The 22778-nt window shown below is 31.1% G+C and overlaps 1 protein-coding gene across 1 annotated transcript; it reads left to right on the top strand.

The window, feature by feature from the left end:
• The first annotated feature begins 3329 nt into the window (after nt 1-3329).
• On the top strand, nt 3330-19271 carry LOC129941361 (protein commissureless 2). Its single transcript, XM_056049972.1, has 2 exons — nt 3330-4122; nt 18106-19271. The coding sequence occupies exons 1-2, from the start codon at nt 3525-3527 to the stop codon at nt 18819-18821; spliced, it is 1314 nt and encodes a 437-aa protein (XP_055905947.1). The 5' UTR covers nt 3330-3524; the 3' UTR covers nt 18822-19271.
• Nucleotides 19272-22778: the final 3507 nt, after the last annotated feature.

Below are 22778 nucleotides of genomic sequence, written 5' to 3'. Positions count from 1 at the left end.
TCAGGAGTTTCAGAACACGCTTTAGATTTTTAAGCCTGGGGTGATGCCCACACTGAATTATCTATGTGTGTCGATTTACAATATTAATTGTTGAATAGGTGAACGCAAAACTATGACTGTTTTCTGAGGATTTGAATCACAACTAAAATGAGCTGGCAGGAAGTGGAGTAACAGCTTCATCTTCCGAAATAAAATAAATAGTTAAAAGCTTAACCATCAGCATTTTGAAGCATCCAGTTTTCGGAAGCATTATTGTAGTAGGCTTTAGGTGATTCTAATTTGAATTTGAGGTGTATGTGGAGTTATGGTGTTAATGTGAATTCCATTTCCTTGGCAAAATTTAACAATTCAATGCTTATTTGTCGTCATTGAAGATCATAAATGGGGGAATATGAATCCCAATAACATTTTTTGGTTTGTGAATCGTAGTCAACTCTGTCTCGTCCATATGCCATATTGATTCTGCTCCAAAGTTATGTATTGTCATTAAAGTTAACAAATTTTCAAAAAAAAAAAAACTGATAAATGTTGCGCTTATTAAAACTATTCAAATGGCTCAAGTTAGTAGCTTCAGGAAGCCGCAATGAAACTCGGGAGTGTCTTCTCATAAATACATAACACCAAATATGAATTGCAATTATATTTTGTCACTTAATGTTACGGGTTATCCATTTTTCGGTTTCAAAAGTATAGGGCTGGAATTTAACATCTGTCAAACTAAGTTGTTAAACCATTTTTTTACCAGTTGAAAGTCTGACATTTACGAAAATGGATTGCTTAACTATCGCACAACGAATACAAATTGTTAAAACCTTCTACAAAAATTATGATTTCGTCACAGCCAAATATCGTGCTTTAAGATGAAATTATGGTTTACATACTTGTCCAACTACGCAAGTAATTGACAAAATTGTGAACAAAATTTGAGGATCCTGGATTAGGTACAGATATTGTAAGCTTTTTCATTATCGTTTGCTGCTGTAAGTGAAAGTGTTGCCCCAAATCTGAATGTGTCAATTTCTCGTCGTTCTCAGCAATAAGGACTGTCGTATGGCACATTATGGCGTGTTTTGCATTTTTAACTACACCTAGCTGACTACTCGCAACGTCGTAGATATTTCGAATGGGTCCTTGAACGACAGGCGGTGGACTGCGGTTTTTCGACCAAAATTTTCTAGAGCGACGAAGCACATTTCTCACTCGGTAGGTAAGTTAATAAAGAAAATGTTCGTATTTGGGGTTCTGAGAATCCTCAAGTAATTGAAGAGAGGACATTACATCCACAAAAAGTCACTGTTTGATGCGCTCTTTGGCTCGAAAACGACGATTTGAAACCGCAACCCTGATAACCCAGTATTGCTGAGGGGCTTGTTATTATTAGCAAAGCTAATTTGTAACCTTATTTTCCTACGAGATTTAGTTTACTTGTCTTTTGTAGATAGCCTACGTGTAATATTTATTCAACTTTGGACAAGACTCAAGACTGTGCATAATAAGGTTTATATTTTATTTCACTCTTATTAGGTTGCTGGAATATGCGGTAGTATCTTTTTAAAGTCATAATACTGGTATTGTAAATAGTCTTGTGGTTCCTTTTATTAAATAACCTTTTATGATATTCTTATTCTTAGTTTGTTAGGGTCTATCGGGTCTTGTTTTGGGAAAATTTGTTCAAAAATATGTTGTCTTTAGTGTATTTTAGGGGGGACAGGTAATATAAATAACAGAGATTCGTTCTTCATCGTTATACGCGAATGTAAAACCTTTCTTACAAGCCCTCTTCTCCTAAACTTACATACATACCTAATCACTACCAATACTTGATTTCATAATAAAATCTACGGAAATCAATTTATAGTCTTTATCAAACATAATCTGCAAAAATAGTTAACTCAAAAAAAATAGCAACAACAACATAAAAATAACTTCCTTAATTAATGATATCAGACGTAAGGGATTCTCTATGTATTAAACATTAAATCTAATTATAAATATCATTTACCTTGAAATCATAGATACTTTTTATAAACAAACGTTCTTAATCTTGTAATAATTTACATGAAGATAAAAAACAAAACATTAGAAAAAATAAAAACAAACAGAAATTACAATTTTTTCAAAAAACACATATCCTCATAAATACTTCCGTCAGTTTAGATATTTACTATAAAAACGTGTTGGTTATATCAGTTTTTAAAATTTCTCAAACTATTTATATGAAATTAATTGATTAAATTTCATCGATATCGATAGTGAAGTTTTTATTTTTATCTCGACACACTTTCCAAATAAACATACCCAATATCGAATTGAGGTTATCAAAAACAAAAGATATCAATGAAAAACAAGTTTGACTTTTACTTCAAACAATCTATTTCATTTTCCACATTCCATTATTAAACTTACTAAAATATCTTTCAAATGTTGTACTAAATATTGCTTCCGATCAAAATGATTCTCACGATCGACAAACAATATATACACGAGTACCTTCATATAACCCTTCAACGGTATCAGATTTCTACATATTCAAGTGCTACTCGTATCTTGTCTCATTTCACTCATTGATTGTAATCTTCAACTTGAATGAATTAAGATGAAAAGAATAAAAAAAAATTATAATAAATTCAAATTTCTATACAAAAACATGTATAACACCCGATTTGAAGTGATCTATCTGATCATGATGATCATGATGATCATGATCGTCATGTATCTTCAGCATTTCAATTACCCATTTGCATTAAAATACAATTCTCTTCTCTGTTTATTATTGTTTTTTGAATAAATAATCTGTTTTGTGAGAGAATAAATAAGAAAACAGTTCAGATACAAGATCACTCAAAAGTATCTCAAAAACACCACCAGGTAGTTTAAAGAAAGAAGAAATCTACTACTTTGAGTAGAAACTCATTTCAATCCGATACAGATTGAAGCAGTAAATAAAACAAGATCATTTTTTCCATCTGATCGAAGAAAATGATCAACAAGAGAGAATATAAAAACACAATATCAAAATTCATTATCACTGCCGGCAATTTGTTAACAAGAATATACAATGAACGAAAAACTACTCAAACTCAGAGCTGATCAGACTCAAACGATCTTCTTAGATACTTTTTCTGAGCAACAATCTAACCTACCTTCTACCTGCCTTAGCTATCTCTTATAATGATCGTGCATTGAGACGAGACCCGGTTGTTATAGCTCTGAAGAAAGGCACAACAAAGACCATACTGCCTGTTGTACTAAGACTGAGACTCAAGACTGAGACTGAGTCTTCGACTGAAGATACGAGATACCCTACCTACCTAGCTACTCTCTCGAAGTCAGTTTGAAATTCCATTTAGTAAGCAATCAGACCTCGTAGACTCCGGACGGACGAAGTAATCTTTTTATAAAAGTATATTTTTATAGACAAGCACTCCATAAATTTTGTATACCTTTTTCGTATCTATCGGGCGTTCAACTAAATTGAAGATCGCTTCAATAACCAAACTTCGATTCGATTGTGTGTCAATAGTATGGAAAGACTTGATCGTGAATTAGCACTCGAATTACCTCAAAACATGAATTTAGATTCAATCGCTGCACATTTCTTCAATAGCCCAGAATCAGAGTCACAGACCGATACCGGCAGTTCGGTTTTGTCGTCGTCTTCTAGGACTGTCCATCAGCTATTTAACGAAACCGGCAGAGCTACGATCACCGCCGCCGTGGCTGATCTACATCAACCTTCAAGTCGATCGCTTGTGTCTTCGACGTCATCTTCAACGTCGGTCGGAAATCAATTTTTTCAAAAGATCGGTGAAACTTTATTTGGTTTTGGTGGTGGAAGTAGTGCGTCAGCTGTTCATAGTATCCGCGGTGTTTCGAATAGTGAATTATCATCCGCCAGCCACAACATGGACATTCTTCGAAATCACATAGTAATCGATTCAGCTGATTTTGGAACATCAGCAACGACAAGTGCCGCAAATGAACTTCAACAGCAGCTGGAGTACGACAAGTTCATGAATGAAATATGGATTGGCATTGTTTTGACCCTGATTATCATATCGATGGTGTTTTGCATTTGTTCGTGTTTCTTGTATCATCAATTTAGACAATGGAAGCGGAATTGTAAGTATTCTAGAATTTTTGTTTTTAATCTTGATTGTTTTAATCAAGAGATACTTTGCCCTCTATACTTCTTTGTGAATCTTGATGTGAGATAACTACTATGCGAAATACTAAAAATAGAAACAAGTTCAAGTGTCAAAATATCAACAACAATTTTTGTTATTTTGTTTGAAATTTGTCAATTGATAGTAATCGGTTAGTGAACTGTTTTTCCTATGATAGAAAATATACTTTAATTAATATGAAATGCGTAACTTAACTTATTCGTATCATCATTCTGTCAACTGTCAGATACTTTTTGACGAGCTATAAACAACGATAAAGAAAAGCAGAAAAACAATTCAAACTATAACTCTATATTTACTGTTTTCAAATGAAGATGAAGATTGATTGCGGACTTGACAAATATTCATTAGATACTTTTTTTTAACGATGTGACTTTTGTGAAAGAAAGAAAACGAATCTAGGTCAGTAAATAGACGAGAAATTGTTTATTTATTACACTTTTAGCTGTTTCTCGTTTTGTGCAACTTACTTGTTTTCCTTGATTAAACGAAAGAAAGTACGTATAGATATTAGATACATTTGTTGAGTACAGAAGTATCTAAAAGGGTGACACTGATCACCCTCTAGAATCTATTAGAAATTCAAAGTTATTTCGTTGTTATTGTGGAATGATAATTAAGTGTCATTTGTTTGGATTTGTTAAGCTATATTTTCAGTAAATACTTATACTGACTATTGTTGTTCTATAGATGCTTAGAATTTTCAGCTAATTAAACAAAGAAATGGGCTTAGCTTCGAAGTGAAAATATTTGCTATTATTTTACAACAAAAATGATCTTCAGTTGTTCAGACTGTGGGACAACACTTTTATTATTTAAGTGAATTTCATAAATTTGATCGTTTTGGGGTTGTACTTAAATATTACTTTGAAGTGATCTTCAAGTAATCTTACCTAAATCAATCAGGATTTGTGTCTTTTGAGGAATTTTGCAACATCTTTAGTATTTTGATCTTTTATTGTTCTTGATCTTTACCTTTTCCAATCATGATTTTCTTAATTTAAAATTTTTAAATTCTGTTGGTATTTTGAAATATCTTCACATTTAAATACTAAACTAATTTTTTTTCTTCTAGCGGAAAGACATTTGACATATGATCACTTTTATTGCGAAGTGATCTTAATTTTTAATTTCGTCTTTTTCTTTTTTTTATACCAAGTGATTTCTATTTATTTCAACACGATTTTTTGTTTTGTAACAAAATTTTGCCAAATCTTCAAGATATTCATTTGCAACTTTTAGAATTGCGAAGTATTTAGGATTTATAAATTTGTGATTTATTTTAATTCCAAATATTCGAAGTGATCTTCACACTTTTCAATAGTTAATTACGTATCGTTACATAATTCTTAATTAACAATTTTTGAATATTTTTGAATTCTGTTGGTATTTAAAATATCTTCACCTTTAAAAACAAAACTTATTTTTGTTGTTTTAGGTGAACGACTAGAATCAAATATTTGGTATCTTGAAATATCATTACCTTTATTGCAAAGTGATCTTGATCTATAAATACTTTGCTTCCTTTCTTCTAAATATAACAAGTGATCTTTATCTACTTCAAGCACGTTTTGTGTCAAACATTTCTAACATCGTCAATATCTGTATTTACAATTTTTCAATATTTTTTTGGTTTATTGCCACTGATCTTCATCTATTAAGATTAGCAATTAAGATTTGTGTCTCGTGACAAAGTTTTTTAACATTGTCCACATCTTCATTTAAAATGTTTAGATCTTTTAAAATTTGATTGTTATTTTATAATATCTTCACCATTAGTGTGATGTGATCTTGATTTATAAATGAGTTGATTTCTAAGTTCCAAATATTCGAAGTGATCTTCACCAATTTTAATCACGATTAATGTCTTGTAACAAAATAAATTATATCTTCATTCACTATTTTGGATCTTTTAGAACTTTGTTGACATTAAAAAATATCTTCACCTTTCCTGTAGTGTGATTATCTTGTTACTTAATTTATAAAATTATTGCATTTATGTTAATAACAAATAACATATGTTTTTTTTCTTCTGGCTTAAAGACCAGAACCAACTGTTGTATAATTTAAAGTAATGCGAATGAGTTCGATCGCGCTTGTTATAAAAACAATAGGTTCCAGTAAACTTCCTTAAGGTAAACCAGTTTTATGTTTTTTAATTAACAAAGTTCTTTTTTTTATATCCGTATTATCGAAAGTTTTTATCATACCAATAACTTAATTTATTTCCTATATAAATCTCACGACACTCCCACTGCTTCATGTGTAGTATTTAGAATTTTAGAATCGATAAACAGGTGGTCTTGTTTAGTTATCGATATTTACCTCTTAAAGGGGGGTTTTTTGAATATCATGACGCAACTTAGAATATTTTTGTTTGCTATTTTTAATTTGAATTTTTAATTATATCGTTCCATAGAGATCATTGATCAATGATAACACCCGTAAGACCACCAAAATTGTGATCTTTTTTATTTCTGAATTTTATTAGTTGCTTGTATCTAATATTCTGGGTTCAAGATCATTATTTAAATAATCTTTTGTAAGAGTTTTGAATAGGTTAATAATATTAGTCATTTAAAATAAAACTCTATTAACTGATCAAGCGTGAAAATAAGAATTCTAAAATAGATTAGACGTACAAATTTTATTACCAAATTAAATCTGCTAAAAATGAAGCAATTTAAAATTTGTTTAAGTTGCAAGAATATATTTTCAAATACGTAATCCTCTTAAATATTATAATAATTTGATTATTAAATAAAATATTCAAATGAACCCTAGAAACCAATAAAAAATATATGAAACAAGTTTAACAGAAAAACAAAAATCATCCGTTCTAAATTATGCAAATTTTATAAAGTTACAAGAAGATTTGATTTAAAATTAGAAAAAATGAAAATAATGAAATTATTAAAAACTAATATAAAAATTAATCGTTGGCACACTTAAATGTATTTGAATATAATTAAAATTATTATCTTATGTAATAATATATTTTATTCATAAATGTAAAGATTATTATAACTGTTGTTTTTTTAGACAAAATTTTGTCTTTGATGTTTGACCTTTTTAAAGGGATAGACGCACAGTCAACAAAAACAAATTGATATTTTTTTAATATTTTGTTGATGAAAATATGGAAGATTATTATTCTTTTATAGACAACGCACATGCTTCAGAAAAATAATAAAAAACACACGCGTTTCAATCATAAATTATTATGATATTATTGAAATAAGGAAACAGAGAAGTGTTTGACTCTTGTTTTCCTTTTATCTCTCAAAACATAGTTCAAAATAAACAAACATTTATAATTTAATGACTTTCTTGGGAATTACTGTGAATTTTATTGCCTAATGTTTTGGTCTACAAGAATAGCAAAGCCCTAGTTCAGTAATCTCCCGCCAAATTTGTTGAGTTAAGTTTGGTTTGGATTAAGACTAAAGCAGGCCTTAGGCCTTCGAACATGGTAACTTGACAGGTAAATCATAAATGTATTGATTTTCCAAGTTTATAAACTTTTAAAACTAGAGAACATTTAGTTCAAACCAACTTTTGACATTTCATATTTTCTATTGTGACCTAAGCAGATTGTGGAGATAACAGTAAATTCGTGATTTCATGATATTCTGATCAATTCACAATGAAATTTGCGAATTTGAAAATAAGAACATTTATGTTATACTGATTAAAACAGTAAGTTAATTCACAATAATACCAACACTAGTTCACAATTAAAAAAAAAAAGAGGTGGTGCAACAGCCCGTAGCGAATCAGGGCCTAGTGTCTTACAACTCTCAACCATTCCTGTGTGCAAGTAATTGCATCATGTACCCGTGGCATGATGGTTAGTGCAAAGGACTGTCATGCGAAAGGTCTTGGGTTGGATCCCTGCCTATGTCACCTAAAGTTTTATTCATGGATACTTCCTCTTGCGAGGAATTGCCAAATTCTCCAAGAGCAATTCTTATCATGAAAAAGTTAACAATTACTTCAAAGAAAAAAAATTGATTGAACAACAGTTCCTAGCGTAAATAAACAAGCCCAGGATGTATTTTAAAGCACCAAGTAGTTGTTCATTCACAGCATTCCACATGTTTTTAGAGAAAAAAAGAACAGTTATTGAAAAATTCTATCGTGAATGGTTTTATTTTTCAAGTAGGTGACAATGGAAAAGTAAAGCAAGATATAATACAATAGCCTTCACTCTCCAATTACCCGATGTTAAGGATTTTTGTGCCTATCGCTTTAGTTTCCAGAATCTACGCTAAGTGTAGTAGAAGGCAATTATACTCTCCCCACCCTTAAAAAAAAGTTCAAAATTAAGAAGAATCAAATAAGTCTTATTTTCTACAGGGCTTCCTCGAACCAAGATAAGTCATTCAATATTACAAACCTATACTTGGAAACATCTTGAGTAAGCACTTTTTTTTTTGATAAGTCTACCAAATACGTGTCTTTCTTTTTTATTGTAACCTAGCCCTAATATCACAATCAAATTAACGAGTATTTAATTTAAAATGTCTTTAATATTTCAAAGATTCAAAACAGTTGAGATAGAAATGAAAAAAATTCATAGAAATTATCTGATTATTCGAAAAAATCCTTTCATTCACAATAGAAATTTTTAAATTCTTACAGTTTGAAACAAATATGCAATCTTTTTTTGTGTTTTTGAACAAAACTTATTCATTTAAATAAATCAAAATTATGTTTAATCTACTTCGTTTCTTTGAAACTATTGTGAACTTATTTTTAATTTATTATTAATTACTGAAACTAAGTAAAAATATATTTTTGACTGTCAACATTTCTAACAATTCTAATTTCCAAAATATTGCTGCATTTCATAATTTTAAGCAAAAAATGTTATTTGGCAGTTTTTTTCGAAAATTAAAATTCCTCTTTCGTTAATTCCAAAAAGCAAACAATTTCTTTTGCTTAAAAGTTCACTATTATAGTTTCACTGTGAACGGACCACAAAACTATTGTGAATTATTTGAGACGTAAGTAAGCCCTAAAATAATCAAATTAACCAACTTTTCTGTCTTAAAATAACCACAATTGATTCAAAAGCAACGAATGAACTGTTATTTATGTCTTCTTATTGTAGGTCACAATAATTTAAAAGAAAATGTTAAAAGATTATTTATAAAAAAAAAACTAGCTCTGAGTTGAATGTCCTCTGCCTCACTTAAGGTTGTGTTTATTTGGGTAACTATGGAAAACTAATAATTCCCTAAGTCCATATCACAAACTACGTTTTCTCTTAAGGTTTTCTAACAATATAAATACAATTTTAAAAATCGATTAATGTATAATCAAGAATACAAGTTTTTATAAATTTGGTATTTTTAAGCTAAAATTATTAATATTCAAATTATTAATCTCTTGTTCTTTTCTTATAATACAAATAAATAAGTATTTAAAACAAATGTATATCCATTAACATGCTCAAAAGTTATTTAATATTATAGAAAATACGACATTGAATATTTTATCACAACTTTAAACTTATAAACTTGTTCTTTTACCTAGATTGGAATCAAACATAATAAAAATAATTATTATTTCTAAGAATCTTCACAAAATTAAAGCCGATTCATTCAGTTGGTCGTGCAAAAAAAAAAAAAATATTTCCGAAATAAATAATAATAATCAACGTTATTGTGAATTCTTTTCCCGTTAAATTACAGTAGAGTCGATAGATAAGATACAATCCATTAATCATTTATATATGACGACATTTTGACATAAAATTTAACTCAAATGTCAATATAATATATGAAGGTCATAAATGGATTATTATTATGACAATAAAATTCACAGACCACCATCATCATAATATACTCAGAGTGGACTCAACCTAACTTAAGGTACCTAACCTACCTAGACTCTTGCTTCAAAACCAAAAAGACAAAACGAAACATTCTACGACTTATTTCCTATTTAAATTAATTCTTATACGAGTATCTTTTAATCTTTTGCGCTTGGTTGAGGGTCTGGAAATATTTACATACAGGTGAAAGTTGTAAAATAAAACAATGAAATAATAATAATAAAAAGAACGCGCATTTAAATTAAGAAAATAAAAATCGAAAGTGAAATTTTGTGTGCGATGAACGCAACTGAACTGTGTGTTGGCAAAGATAGGAAGTTCGTTAATTTTATTATGGGTCGTTTACCTTTTTATAATCTTTTTATAAATCTATCAATTTCAATTCGTCATTTTTTATTTGCTGGTTAATTTCTGTGGGAATTTCATAAATATTTTTAAATTTATTTAACTCTCATCAATATTGACTCATATACCCAAATATGTATCAAGACCAGACCTAACAACTAAGACTTTTTGAAAAAAAATTTATTAATTTATTATCTAATCTTTGACTTTACTATTTTTGCAACACTTTTTGGGTGGGCGAGTATTTATTTTTTGAGATAGAAATCTTGCAAATTTAAAGATTTGTTTTGAAATAGAAGTATTTCAATACTTGTTTCGGAATTGTAGCTTTTATCAATATTTTATTTTATATTATTATCATGATGAACTTTAAAACTTTATGCATTTTTATAGCTTTTTTCCTAATCAATATTGCTTAATGTCCACCACCTTTTTAGTAGTAGGCCAACAACAGCACTAATTCTTTTTATAACTTTTATATTTGACCTAGTTTGATGTTTTTCAGTGTTCATAGATAAATGAAAAAATAATAAATATATAATTATTGTTTTATTGATCAGAAAAGTGATTGAAGCAATGCATAATAAAGTAACTATAGTGGCTACGTGACTTTAAGCCATTTATTTTAGCTTTGCCTCAATTCCTTTCCTCGAAGTTGATACTTACTTACTTATTCGTGGACGTGTATATGTAGGCTATACACTATACTGTGAATATATGTTTCTCTGTTAAGGTTTAAATATAGTATAGTAAAAGTTGAAGGGAGGTTAAAAACATAGCTATACGGTTCTTTTTATATGGAACTTATTGTAAAGAGATTATTTACATGCATAATGACATTTTTATAAAAAGAACATTAATCTAAAGGCTATCTTTAGGTATAGGTACAACCAAAAATACAATAATTGAATTAATGCGTTCAATAATAATATTAATAATTATTGTAAATTAAAAAGGTTGGACCTTCGGATTTACGTAAAAGCTTACACAAAAAAATGATAATATTCATTGTGTGTAAAAATAACTTTTGTTAATCCTTCGAGATTAATCTTAATCGCACAATTTGTATAATTCAAAGGCCAACTCACGTTTTCGACAGCAGTGTCATTACTTAAGGACAATGAGGGTGTGGAAAATGGTACTATCAACCCCAAGTTTTTTTTTTTATGTAGCACAGAATTTCTGAGCTTAGTAAATTGGTGCAGTGAAATAAAGCCAAGTAAAATGGGGCCAACGTTTTAAGTATTGGACTTATTACATGTTTGTTAAGTGCAATAGTTAGTCTTATTACAAATAAATAAAGTGAAATAAGGCCGAATAGGTTTTATTTCACTTTCTGCCAACCTCGCACCTACCCCAAATCTTACGGTGTGCCTAAGCATTGGCCTTGTCCTATAACATGGCTTACAGTAAAAATATGTTAGCCTTATATCTCAAAATGATTTGGCCTTAATTAATTTGTTCAAAGTGCAATATGGCAAACTGCTGAGAATTAGTCTAATTTCGCTTTTGTATTGTGCGATAAGGACAATTTTTAAAGGTTGTTCATATTTTACTTGACTTTATTTCAGGGCAAGCAGTAAATAGGTTTGTTAATAGTTAACGTCAAAATAACGGTACTTTTTATTCAAATTAAAAACAGATCACAAAAGAAATGTTTATCATTGTCTAGTGATTAATTTTTGGCCATTTAGCCTAAAGGTTAACGATTACAAGATCTCAATGAGAATTCCAAAGTTTTACCAATTTTTGATGAACATTCTCACAATTTCAATGCGTTTTTTTAACGTGTTCTGTTCAATTCAAGTTTTGTTCCGTTCTTTTGGATTGACAAATGATGCCAACGTCAAAAGTAAACGCTAAAAATTGTTTAAATAAAACAAAAACTCCAAGTTTATCCAAATGCCAAAATCTATACTCTGTCAAAACTCCCTAACTCCTACTTTAATTTTTAAGAATTGAAACTCCAGAAATATAATAATTTTTATATTGATTTCAAACTTTAGATACAAATATTTCAAAACACACAAAATATACTAAATTAGTTTTGATAGAACAACGATGATTTGTTATTTCTAAAGGTAAGGTTCTAGAGCTTTAACTTTTGAACAACTTAAAATAATTGTTTGGATACAGTAACACCCGTTTAAGACAAAAACTACTCATAACAGAAACCTGCTTAAAGACACTTATCTAAAATACTTTTTAATCCGCGAGTATTTTTACCCTTCAATAATTCCACACGTGAAAATCCCGGGTATCAGAAACATATATTCATTTTTCAATATTATCTACTTTATATTTTAGAACAGAACAAAACGATAGCTCAAAGCTTTAAAAATCTTCCCATAGGGATGTAATGGGTTCGATTTGACATTTGACATTTCTCGGCGTTTCAAGGTCCCTGGAGTCGAAATAAAAGATTTTTAGAAATATGTCTGTGCTTGCGTGTGTACGTACGTTTGCGACGTTTTTTTCGTCGTCCATAGCTCAAGAACCAGAAGAGATATCGATTTCAAATAAATTTTGTTATACAGATAATAAGTCAGAAAGATGCAGAAATAGCTTTTAAGAAAATTGTGTGTGTGTTTTTTTTGCCATAGCAGTTTGAAAAAAAGGTGAAAATGTTGGCTAACCCTAAATATCTTACGAACCAAAAATGATATTGTAACGTGATATCAAAGAAGTATATTTTTTGAAAAAAAATCCATTTAACTTTTTTTTTTTATAAATCGAAAAAACTGAAAAAAAAAATTTGTCACGTCCAAAATTTTACGACTGAAATATGATTTCATCTCCAAAACAATTTTGTGCAACGAAGAATAATGTTTTTGACATCTGAAATTTTGAGAAAAATCGAATTGACAGTTTTTTTTATAAAAAATAAAAATTTAAGAAAAACATTACTCAAAGTTGGTAAAAATTGAATATCGATTTAAATATCTTTTCAAAAAATTGAAATTTAGCCGTCAAACATTTTTTTTTCTTATAAGAAATATTGTTTTCAACATTCTGAAAAATGTTGAGAAAAATCGAATTGACAGTTTTTTTTACAAAAAAATAAAACCTAAAAAAAAAGTTTATAAAAGTTAGTAAAAATTGATTTTCGACTTTCTTTTCAAAACTTTGAGATATTGGCTTTAATTTTCTTTTATCTTTCAAAAATATTGTTGTCAACATTCAGTTAAATTAAAAAAAAAAATAGAATTTACAGTTTTTTTACAAAAAATTAAAAACCGAAAAAAATTAACAAAAGTTGGTACTAATTGATTTTCGACTCAAATATCTTTTCAAAAATTGTAGATATTGGCTTTTAACTACTTTTATCTTTCAAAAAATATTGTTGATAACATTTAGTAAAATTTTGAAAAAAATCGAATTGATAGTTTTTGTACAAAAAATTAAATACCTAAAAAAAAAATTAACAAATGTTGGTAAAAATTGATTTTCGACTCAAATATTTTTCAAAACTATAAAATATTGGCTTCAAACTAATTTTATCTTATAGAAAATATTGCTTTCAACATTCGATAGAATCTTGAAGAAAATCGAATTGACGGTTTTTTTTCCAAAAAAATAAAAACCTAAAAAAAACAATACTAAAACTTGGTAAAATTTTACTTTCGACTCAAAAAGCTTTTCAAAAATTAAAAATATTGACTTCAAACTTATTTTGTTTCATAGAAAATATTGTTTTCGCTATTCAGTAATTTTTATATAAAAATCCAAAAGTCCGTTTTTTCATAAAAAATAAAATCTACAAAAAATAGTACGCAAATTTGGTAAAAATTCATACGAGTACATATAGACAAACTTTTAAGCAAGACAAATCGACAGACGGGATGGGAAGTTATCAGTGTGGGGCGCATCCCAGCCTTTTTTTTCTTTTTTATTTTTATCACGGTGTTTTTGTTTACTTAAGCGGGTTTTTCACAAATGTCATGTTTTAAGCTATGTATGGATCTAGGAAATTTAAAGCTGCAATCAAAAGAGAGTTTAAGCACTATTTCAAAAGGGAGTTTAAGCTTCAAATTTGAGCTTAACAAAATTGTTAAGTTGGCCTTCAATGGTTGCTTAGTGGATTTTTTAAATCCGAATAAAGACGGTTAACTTTTTCTCAACTTTTTCTCTACTAAATGCTCTCCTTAGAGTTTTTGTTTACAGTTTTTAACAAATTTGTCCTGGAATTAATTATTCTATTATTTGTAGAATATTCTAATGCAAGCTTCAAATTTTAGAAAAAAATACTAATTTAAAGGCGACTTGAGATCATTGGCCTATCATATTAAGCCATAAATCGCAAATATCAACCAATTCTTATAAAGTTCAGAAAAAGAAAACTATTTATTGTTTTCCAATAAGAAGCTTCATTTTGATAACTGAAAAATATAAATATTTTTAAAGATAAATATATATATATTTATAAAATTTTACAAAAAATAGTATTTTATTAACAGTAAGGAAGGTTTAAAAGTGATAAATTAGCAAAAGCCAACTGTAAGTCACCTCTGCGTGAATCTTAAAATGTTTGTATTGCTTATACAAATTTGTTTAGCAAAGCTTAACAGATCTTAATTGTTATTGAAGTGGTTGAAGTTTGTATCACTGTATTTTAAGTAAGAAATTGTCAAATTCCAAAATATATCAGCTTCAAAACTGACAACCTCTGAAATACAGAGCTAATTAAAACAAAACATCCTATTGAAAAAGCCTTTAAGAGATAACTTTTTCGAGATGTTTGAGACGAATCTTCACTAACTTGTTTTCTAGAAATTTATTTAGTTACCTATAATATTTTCATTTTTCTAATCCTAATCAAAAAGTATGTATAGACTCGTGCTAGCAAAACAAATAAAACACTGAATTATCTTCCAAGTTTACTATATTTGTCTTAAATTTGTTTGAAACGTGTCTTCATTTTTAATCTTTGTCTTTTTTATCAACTTTTTCCACTATCTTTTTCTTTATAGTTTGTCTAATTTTAAATGCCCCATTTACTTAAGGTCAACGTATATAAAAAATATGTTCTTTTTCTGAGGGCATAACAAATTTCACGATCAACTTAATGCCCTTCAAAAAACCTCACAAAAATACAGATGATAAACTCATCAATCTCCTGAAAAGAAAATCCATAGAAAGAAAAAAACACTCTCTTATCACTTTTATATACATTCTAGAAATGTTTGCTGACTAATTTCTAAGGTCTAGGTCACAGAAACATAAAATATAAGAAAAAGCCATCAACTATGCGATGGCACCAAAACCCACTTGACTTTGAAATTAAAAATAAAAATGATTTAAAAAAAAAGAAAACAAAACAAAATTACATTTCGACCTTTAATTAGTATCTTACCCAAGAAAGGTACTTGACTTTATCTACGAAAGTGGTGTTAAGGCCAACTAATGCATGTCGGGACATCAATTACAACTTGTTTTTGCTTTCCCCCTGAATGTTCAAGTGCCTGAGAAACCTTTGGGTCTTCATATCGCTTCATATCAGGAACTACCTGTTGTATAATTTCCTTCCTTTCAATTTAATAAAAATCCAACAAAAAACAACAACTACAAAAATAAGATACAATATCTAAAACCCACACACATCGTTCCACAGAGAACGAGAAAAAGACCACTTCAAAACCTTCATGTGTACCTATCTTAATCGTTCCTATATTTTTACTTTTTAAAGCAGTATCTAAATTACATTAGAAAAACACCACCATATCGCTGCCACTGAATTTTCCTACCTAAAAGATACAAAAGTATCTCATATTCTCATAGGCACTTTTAAGGAACATTTTAGATTACATAAAATCTAGATTATGACCCTATCCCTTGGCCTACAAGTCTATGATGTAAACAGAAGGGTCAGAGTTGTAAAAACATACCTTAATGTTCAAAAAATAACCCACCTGAATTTTGATTAACTTTCCGATACACTTTTGTGTCAAGCCTAATTTGCATATCAGAGGAATACAATCTTTTCATAGAGGTAGATATACTCGTGTTGTATATGTAAATTAAAATTTTAGACCAAAAATCATCTCTATACCTGTTCCCTATAGTCCCTCCCTTCCTACGGCCTTCTATAGTTAATTTATAAAGCTCCACAAGTTCATCTATTCCGTGATGATGATGGCGATGATGATGTGTTGTAATTAGTATCTCAATGTGAAAAACGAACCACTTTCGCTAAATCAATAAACACGATTTCGTGTATTTATTTGTTCGAATCAAATAAATCGAATCAAATAATGTGTGTGCGCTTAATCAATTGATTTATGCCTCTTTCCAACCCTCCCATCATAAAGCTTGTGATTCTTTTGAAGTTGTGTATTTTTTTTGTAAGCAAGGTATAGAGAAACGTCGCGGCGCGTCGCTTCGTCGCTTCGTCGTTCATTGTGAATCCGGTATAAATTCTAATGTAATCCATCAACATCAAAACATCATTATGGCACAATTGTGCACATAAATGACGAATACCCGCACTCGAACTTATAGATGGGTAGGGTACTGTGTAGCCTGCCTTTTTAGCTTGTCTGCCTGCCTGTGTGCCTGCCTTGGACAAAAGACTCATTTGAATTCTGTCAATATTTGCGTTAATTTTAAAAATTCAACTCACAACCATAAACACTGGAAATTGTTCGCTACATGTCATCAAAATCATCATCAGAGTTGTATGAATGCGCGTTCTCTCTAAAGTGCCAGTTAAATAAAAACAAACGATACAAAATTTATAATAAAGTGAAAAATTAAAAAAAAAAGGTACTAAACAAATAAATCCAAATGACTTGTCTGACATTTCTGAAGATCGATTTACTCTCTAAACAATCTCTGATTGAGCATCAGAGATATATTGCACAATCCATAAAAGCATTTTAACGCGAACGCGACTAATAATATGTGCATCATTAGGCATTAGCATTCAAAAGATACATTAAACTGCTTGGAAGTATCTGAAAGATACAAAAACGCGGAAGACTCTGCTTCAATACACAATCTACAAACAACAATCGTTTATAATAAATCAGCGCAACAAAATGATCTAGGTGTGTTTTGAATTCATCAAAGAAAAAGTCTAATAGTATCTTCTTCTTCTTCTTTTGTAGATACTTATCTATCTTTCTATCTGTTTGTGTACAATAAAGTTGAAATTGAGATGCAGTCACCTTGACTTATGGAACTTTTCATTTTTATTCATAAGCCATATCAACATATAAAAAGATAAAGTTCGTTCTTTGCATACACTTTAGTATTTGCATGATGATGATGGGGTTCCACATGGTTGCGTACTTTCACCTGGTTTATTTATGATAATGAGCTTTGCATGCATATCACTGCATTTGTTAGATGTTTTGTGTATGAAATTTCATCTTAAATGTCTTAATTTATGAAAATAACTGGGTTACGAATAGATTTTCCTGTAGGTAGAAATATGACGAAGAATAAAACCAGAGCAAAGTGGAGATTTGTAATCATCAGATAGATTCTTCGCATCAGAAAACATCAAATTTCTCCTCAACAAATACAAATATTTCTTGATTTTCTCTCTCGAAATTGATTGACATTCAATTTAAATTGGTTTTGCATATCTCGAGGTGCAAAGAGTATAGAAGGTATCTACTATGTAGCTCGTAAGTTATTATCTAAGCCACAAAAACCCCAAAATTTATACCCATTCATGTCTTATACCTTCCTATAAACTAACCATCTCGTTTCTCTTGCTTCTTTCAGATCGTCATAACCTCCAACAGACACAAGATATCGAATCGGTTAAACTAAATCCCGATGCTGATGACCCAGTTCCGGAATATACATTGGTTTCTGGTCTACCATCATATGAGGCTGCTCTGGAATTAATGCAAAAGGCAGCAACAGCAACCCATCACAGCAACAGCAACAGTAGCAATAACAATGGCTCCTGCTTAATTGTCTATCCATCGGCATTATTCGGTGCGTTCATGGTGAACGAGAAGGAGTCACTTTTAATGTCCAAGGCCCAATTCCTGCAGTCACAAGAACCACCATCAGTAGCAGCATCGGCAGCAGCAACAACAATAACAACATCATCATCAGGAACAGAAGCAACAATACCACAATCACCATCAATTGGTGGTGGGATAACAGCAGCAACAACATTGTTGACGGCAGCGACAACGATGTCAACGACGACGACAAAGAGAACAACGATACCAAGACCAACAATGACAGAGAATGTCAAGTGTCAAAATGCAGCTCGTTTGGCATCGTTGCAACATTATTCGATACCAAGCTACGAAGAAGCGATAGGTTGTCAACCACAGCAACAACAACAACAACAACGACCAAGTGATACATCGGATACAATGTCATGTGTGATGAAATCACCACCACCATCATTACCACCCCAAAATTGGTCTGAGGACGATACCACGAAAGTTTTACTTATCAAGAAGAAGGACCAAAAATAAAAGGATTCTTTTCAAAATAAAGAAGAGACAAACGAGAACTGAAAAATAAAAAATAAAATCGACTGACAGTAGTTAACCTCATTCCTCTCATCATGATGTGCGTGACCCCATTTTCCCCATTGAAAAATATCCTTATAATTGTTGCTGTGTTTTTAAAAAAAATACTTTTTACGTATTTTATTTTCGCTTGAGATCTGTGATTATTATAATAAAAAATATTTATTTACATATTTTTGTTATTTAGAAAATAAGAAAATTTAAATGTAAACATAATTTTTATTTTTGTATAGAATTAAGAGATAATGTTAACTAATTTTAGATAAGATTAAGAGAAATAGTTAATCTTAAAAGTATTCCAGTGTTAACAGACTGAAATGAATTTCCTGTGAGATTTACACAGTTAATTTTTTAAAAATAATAAAGATAAAAATACAATTTATTACAAATAATTACATTTTGTGTTTTAATAAGAAAACAGATTTGTTTGAAATTTTGGAAAGGTGAGTCATTAAATCCATTTCGGGAAATGGGTCTGTTTGTTTATTTAAATTCAAAATTCTCCCAATATTGAAAACACTGTCAAAAAATACTTGATTGTCTTTTAACGGCCTTCAAAAATAAACATTGGAGTGAATAAACGTCAGGTTTTATGACGCTGTTTATTTTGAAGACGGATTTTTGTTAAATTTTACTATTTTGACAGCTGTCTAAAAGATAAAGTTTGTGTGTCGTTTATTTGCAGATGACAGTTGACAGTTGTCTATGCTTTGCACTTTAATTGATTCTAAAAACAGTTTAAAAACGTTCGTGTGGTTCAGGTTAAATTAAAAAAAAACGGTAATGTGAAAAACAAATTTCATCAATTTTCTGATTAGCTGTCAAATTCTTCTGATCGTAACTTTTTACTCAACGTTGTTAACAGCTAAAAGTTGTTTTCGCTTCATTAAGATACAACATTATTTAATATTTTGTTTCCAAATGAATAACAAATCTCCTATTACTAGAAGAGAAAGTTGAACTCGCCAAATGATTTTGTTCTAGAGTTAGAAAATATTGCTGTAAGCTTAATAACTTAGATGCTCCAAGACAAACTTATTAACTTAGGGAATGAAGTCCTTGCGAGCAATTAGGATGCGAGTAAAGGATTAGGAGGAAGATACCGATGCACATTGGTTTTGAATGTCTCTACATTGTTATGAGTTGACTTTAGTAGAGCTTTCCACATTCATGCAGTGAGACTAAAAAAAGAATCTCTATACTTTATAGTACGTCCTAAATTGTGCTCAAGGGTTAACTGAAGGGCATTCGTAGGAGCACGGGTATTACGTTTGAATTGTTTGAGGGAGGAATGCAACTGGCTATTTCACTAGAGCATTGCCTATGAAAATCGCGATACAATATTGATAAACATACACCCCTTAATATCCACAAGGGGACATGGAAGTCTCCAGATCAATCATATGTGATCTGAACTGCGATCGAAGCATGACACTTCTCCGGTATACAGGATGTGCGAACAATCGCAAGAAACTGACAGGTCCTTTTAGATTCGAGTCACCAATAACCTCTTAAAAAGTCCTATGAGGGATGTCATAACAATGAGGTTTGTAAATTTTACCAAAAGGTAAAAACAACCTCCCAAGGGTACCAGCCATGAACCGAAGCCTGTAAGAACGATCAGGGGAACATCGTAGTAGAACCTCAGTCTATATTGAGAATATGGAAACACCACTTCCCCAAATTATATAACGGCGATGGCAAACCGAGTTCCGCTCTAAGGGAGATAGAACCACTCAACCTAGGCGCTGATCGACGAAGCTATAATTAAACTTAAGTCAAACAAAGCTGTTGGAGCTGACCGCAACTATTCAAAGCAGCAGCCGATGACTTAGTACGGAGCATGCACCCCTCATCTGCAAAATAATATGGTCAGAAGAAAGCATGCCCGATAAGTGGAATCGCAACATAGTATGCCCGATACATAAGAAAGGAGATCGTCTAAATTGCGCCAACTACAGAGGCATCAGTCATAACCTTGCGTATAAGATCCTCTCTGCCATATTATGTGAACGTCTGAAGCCGTTCGTCAACAACCTGATTGGTCCTTATCAGTGTGTCTTCAGACCAGGAAAGTCCACGACGAAATATTCACATTACGGCAGATCTTGGAAAAAACCCAGGAACTTCAAATCGATACCCACCATCTCTTTATCGATTTGAAAGCCGCGTATGACAGCATCTATAGGGAAGCGCTCTAAAGAGCAATCTCTAGTTTTGGCATCCCTGTAAAACTTGACCGTTTGCGCAGAATGACGATGAAGAATGCACACTACGCTATCAAGGTCGGAAAAGATCTCAACGATGTATTTGATATCAAAGAAGATTTTAGACAAGGCGATGCACATAATGCATCGTTCTGCAAAGAATTGTGAAAAACGCAACCGTCAAGACTAGAAGCACAATATGCCAAAAGTCCATCAAACTACTCGGATACGCAGATGATATTGACATAATTGGAAGATCAAAGCGTGATGTCAGTGGAGCGTTTTTGAGCATTGCGACGGAAGCGATTAGTGGTCAATGAGGGCAAGACCAAGTATATGTTGTCATCAAAAAAGGACATTGAACAACGACATCTAGGACAAAACGTCACCATGGACAGCTATAACTTTGAGGTAGTTTAGGACTCTGGCTACCCAGGCAATTGAGAAGTAAAGTCCTCTCTCGAGCATCTAAATTCACCATCTATAAGACACTCATCATCCTGAGGCCTGGACCATGTCAAAGAAAGATGAGGGCGTCTTAATATCTTTCGAGAGAAAAATTCTTCGATTGATTTTTGGTCCTGTAAGCATAAATGGAGGGGAAGATATAACGACGAACTGTACGGGCTGTACAGCGACACTGACCTAGTTAACAGAATTAAAGTCTAACGACTTAGATGGCTAGGTAATGTAGAGTGAATGGACAACAATGCTCCAGCCCGGAAGGTCTTCGAATTCAATCCAGATTGACGGCGCAGATGAGGAAGACCGCTACTCAAGTGGCATGCCAAGTGGTGGGTGAAGACCTCAACCAACTTCGCGTGCGAAACTGGAGACAGCTAGCTAGTGACCAAACTGGCTGGAGACGCATGTTGCTTGAGGCTCAAGTCCACCATTGAGTTGGAGAAAACCTAAGCACTTAGCGGTTTTTAGGGACTTCATATATGTGATCAATACACAAGATATGGTTTATGGTGCACATACCTACAACTGAAACTTTTTCAGTTTCCTCGATACAAGTACCACCCATGGATAGTTTCATTGCGGGAGAGTTACGCTTTTGAGATAGTGACTATAGTCAGCATTAAATTTTCGGAGTATTAAATTCTAAACGGTTTTGATTCTTCTTTGGACAATGCTGTCAATATCAGAATGAACTTATCATTAACTGCCGTTGGTAATTCACCTCCCAAGAACAAGAATGGAAAATCTAAAAACGAATTTAAGCTAAGCTTTCTGTCTTTCAGTGGGTTAGAAAAAAGATCATTTTTTTTAGACAAAAAATCATTTATAAAAATTAGAAAGAGTCTCGGAGACAAAATGGCACCCTGTGGCACACCAGAGTTTATTCTGTATATATCAAATTTGAGCCCGTTCAAAACTACTTTAATGAAACGATCCGGAAAGTAATTTCTAACCCATCAAAGGAGGGATTCATCAATACCAAATGGCAAGTGCAATTATCTTATTTTCTATAAAACGATGTAATGATTTGTTTCACTTTTCGGTGAGATAAGCAATGAGATCACCAATTGGCCTTTTGCTACGAAAACCATACTGCCGGTCATTAAGAAGCTTCTTCACTACTTTTACCAACAAATAGGGAAAAATGGCTTCAATTTCAATGGCTTAACTATTTGGTTCCGATTCTTCAAGAGTTCTTAGTTTGAAGGCATAAAAGTCTGTCACTATA

This window comes from Eupeodes corollae, chromosome 1 (assembly GCF_945859685.1).
Source record: "Eupeodes corollae chromosome 1, idEupCoro1.1, whole genome shotgun sequence".
NCBI lineage: Eukaryota > Metazoa > Arthropoda > Insecta > Diptera > Syrphidae > Eupeodes > Eupeodes corollae.
Note: the sequence above shows the minus strand (reverse complement) of the source record. Positions and strands in the feature narration are given on the sequence as shown.